Source organism: Sinocyclocheilus grahami, unplaced genomic scaffold (genome assembly GCF_001515645.1).
Source record: "Sinocyclocheilus grahami isolate Dianchi unplaced genomic scaffold, SAMN03320097.WGS_v1.1 scaffold3316.1, whole genome shotgun sequence".
In the NCBI taxonomy this organism is placed as follows: Eukaryota; Metazoa; Chordata; class Actinopteri; order Cypriniformes; family Cyprinidae; genus Sinocyclocheilus; species Sinocyclocheilus grahami.
Genome location: NW_015508458.1, coordinates 7,415 through 9,670, shown reverse-complemented (window position 1 = coordinate 9,670; position 2,256 = coordinate 7,415). Strand labels below are relative to the sequence as shown.

Sequence of the window (2,256 nt, the reverse complement as noted above, 5' to 3'; positions counted from 1 at the left end):
GAGTGGGAGTATGTGTGTGTGAGTGTGTGTGTGTGTGTGGGAGTGTGAGAGTGGGAGTGTGTGTGTGTGTGTCTCTAGGAAATTGTTCTTTTTTCCTTATATTTAACCATTGACTATATGTAATGTTGACTATACTAATGTTACAGTATAATTGAGAGCTATTTTAACATTTATTAGATAAAAAAAAAAAAAACAACTTCTAATTTAAGTGAACTTAAAACAATCTTCACATAAACCCATTATAATAAATGTCATATTTAGCTACCTGTGTCCTTCAGCGAGTATGAGATATGCAGAAATAGAATAAAGTTATAAAACACTGAATTCTAGATGAAATATAGATGAATCCTTAAAGCTACAAAAGTTATTGATTTCCTCTGTTGTCTTTTGTTCTTTGATGAACAGTCATCACAGCAGCTGGTTATTAAGTTATTTGGGTGCTATTACTTTAAGAGCTGCCGCTGCTGAACGTGACGCGGATCTAACGCATGCTCGTAGTTTCATTCACGCTTTAATATGAAATGATACAGGTTACAGCGGACAAGCCTGTCAATTTTCCATCTGTTTCACAGCCGCAAATATTTAGATCACCTCTCAAAAGAATAAAACAAAGGTATGTGAACAAAATGCAAGTTTTGGCCAATTGCCATCCATATTAAGCATCCACGGCAATATTTCAATCATTAAACAGTGCGACAAAACGTTGTAAAAACACTTAAATTGCCTTAATATATTTAAAACAGTAATATTCTCTATATTAATGATGCATAGTTTACATAGGCAAGCAGATGAGGCCGGAATATGAACGCAATGCGCTTAATGGTCCAGTGTTTTCCTTCTAATGGTTTTCTATGGGAAACTTTGCACATTGCGTTTATATTCTGGCTTCATCTGCTTGCCTGTTTTAACCATTGACTATATGTAATGTTGACTATACTAATGTTACAGTATAATTGAGAGCTATTTTAACATTTATTAGATTTAAAAAAATAACAAATTCTAATTTAAGTGAACTTAAAACAATCCTCACATAAACCCATTATAATAAATGCGGTTGTGACGTCACGTGAAAACTGTCAATAGACCGTTCACAGGGAGCTTGATTGACAGGCGATCTGACCAATCAGAACGTGGATATTATGTGTCGTCCTAAATCATCCTACATCGCTGTTTTGCCGTTTTTTTGTAAAGGGCATTTGATCTTCTTTGCATGTTCACTTTGTAAACACTGTGTCGGTGCTTCTGCAGCGATGTAGGACGATTTAGAAGTTGAGATGGGAGGTTTTCGACATACCCTAACTGTCATGAACCGGAATGCACAGAGTTCACGCAGAGCTAGACAAGACGTGCGTTCGAGGTTAAAAAGTATATAAATTGTAAATTTTTTAGAAAATAACCGATCGTTTCGCTAGATAAGACCCTTCTTCCTCGGCTGGGATCGTTTAGAGCTCTTTGAAGCTGCATTTAAACTGCATTCTGGAAGTTCAAGCTCAGGGGCACCATAGAAGTCCATTATATGGAGAGAAATCCTGAAATGTTTTGCTCAAAAAACATAATTTCTTTACGACTGAAGAAAGAAAGACATGAACATCTTGGATGAGGGGGTGAGTCCATTATCTGTAAATTTTTGTTCTGGAAGTGAACTACTTCTTTAACGCACTAATTTTGACAGCACTAATAAAAACATTTTGAGCACGTAACGTAGTGCTTGCGATTAGGATGTGAAGAGGCTTTTATCCAGCAGAACAAAGCGTGTTTCTGAAGCGAATCGGTGTTCCTCACAGCTGTGTGAGGTTGTGCAGGAGCTGTGGAGTGAGGCAGCGGCGGTCGTTCCGTCGGATGAAGCGGCGCTGAAGAGTGTGCTGCAGGTCAGTGAAGCCATGGCCGAGAGCGTGCGCTCGCTGCAGCAAAGCATTCTGGGCCAGCGGCAGCAGCAGGAGCTGCAGGAGGAGCAGCGGCTGTATTCAGAGGTAAAGCGTCCCAGCGGCTGTACGTTCTGTACGAGACCGCAGCGACCGACTGACCGCTGTGACTGTGTTCCAGATCCGCTTCACTCATAAGCAGCGAGAGATCGCAGCAGACGCCTGGAAGAGTTACGTGGCCAGAACCTCAAACTACAGCGTCCTGAAGGTCTGAGCCCGACCGCTTTCATCCGCTCGTCTTCTGAGTGACTCTGCATTGATTCTTTTGTGTTTGGCAGGAGTTCAGGCGTCTTCGGGAGGAGCGGAGCACCAGCGAACACGACGCAGCATCAGA

The 2,256-nt window shown here is 41.2% G+C and overlaps 1 protein-coding gene across 1 annotated transcript in view; it reads left to right on the top strand.

Annotated features, from left to right (window-relative positions):
• Window positions 1-2,256, top strand: part of LOC107576182 (cilia- and flagella-associated protein 69-like) — a gene marked incomplete at its 3' end in the record, with an annotated part of 16,795 nt that overhangs the window by 7,410 nt on the left and 7,129 nt on the right. The window contains exons 9-11 of the mRNA XM_016262420.1: window positions 1,785-1,970; window positions 2,044-2,130; window positions 2,201-2,256. Coding sequence (XP_016117906.1) covers window positions 1,785-1,970; window positions 2,044-2,130; window positions 2,201-2,256 — 329 coding nt within the window. The remainder of the gene's footprint in view (window positions 1-1,784; window positions 1,971-2,043; window positions 2,131-2,200) is intronic.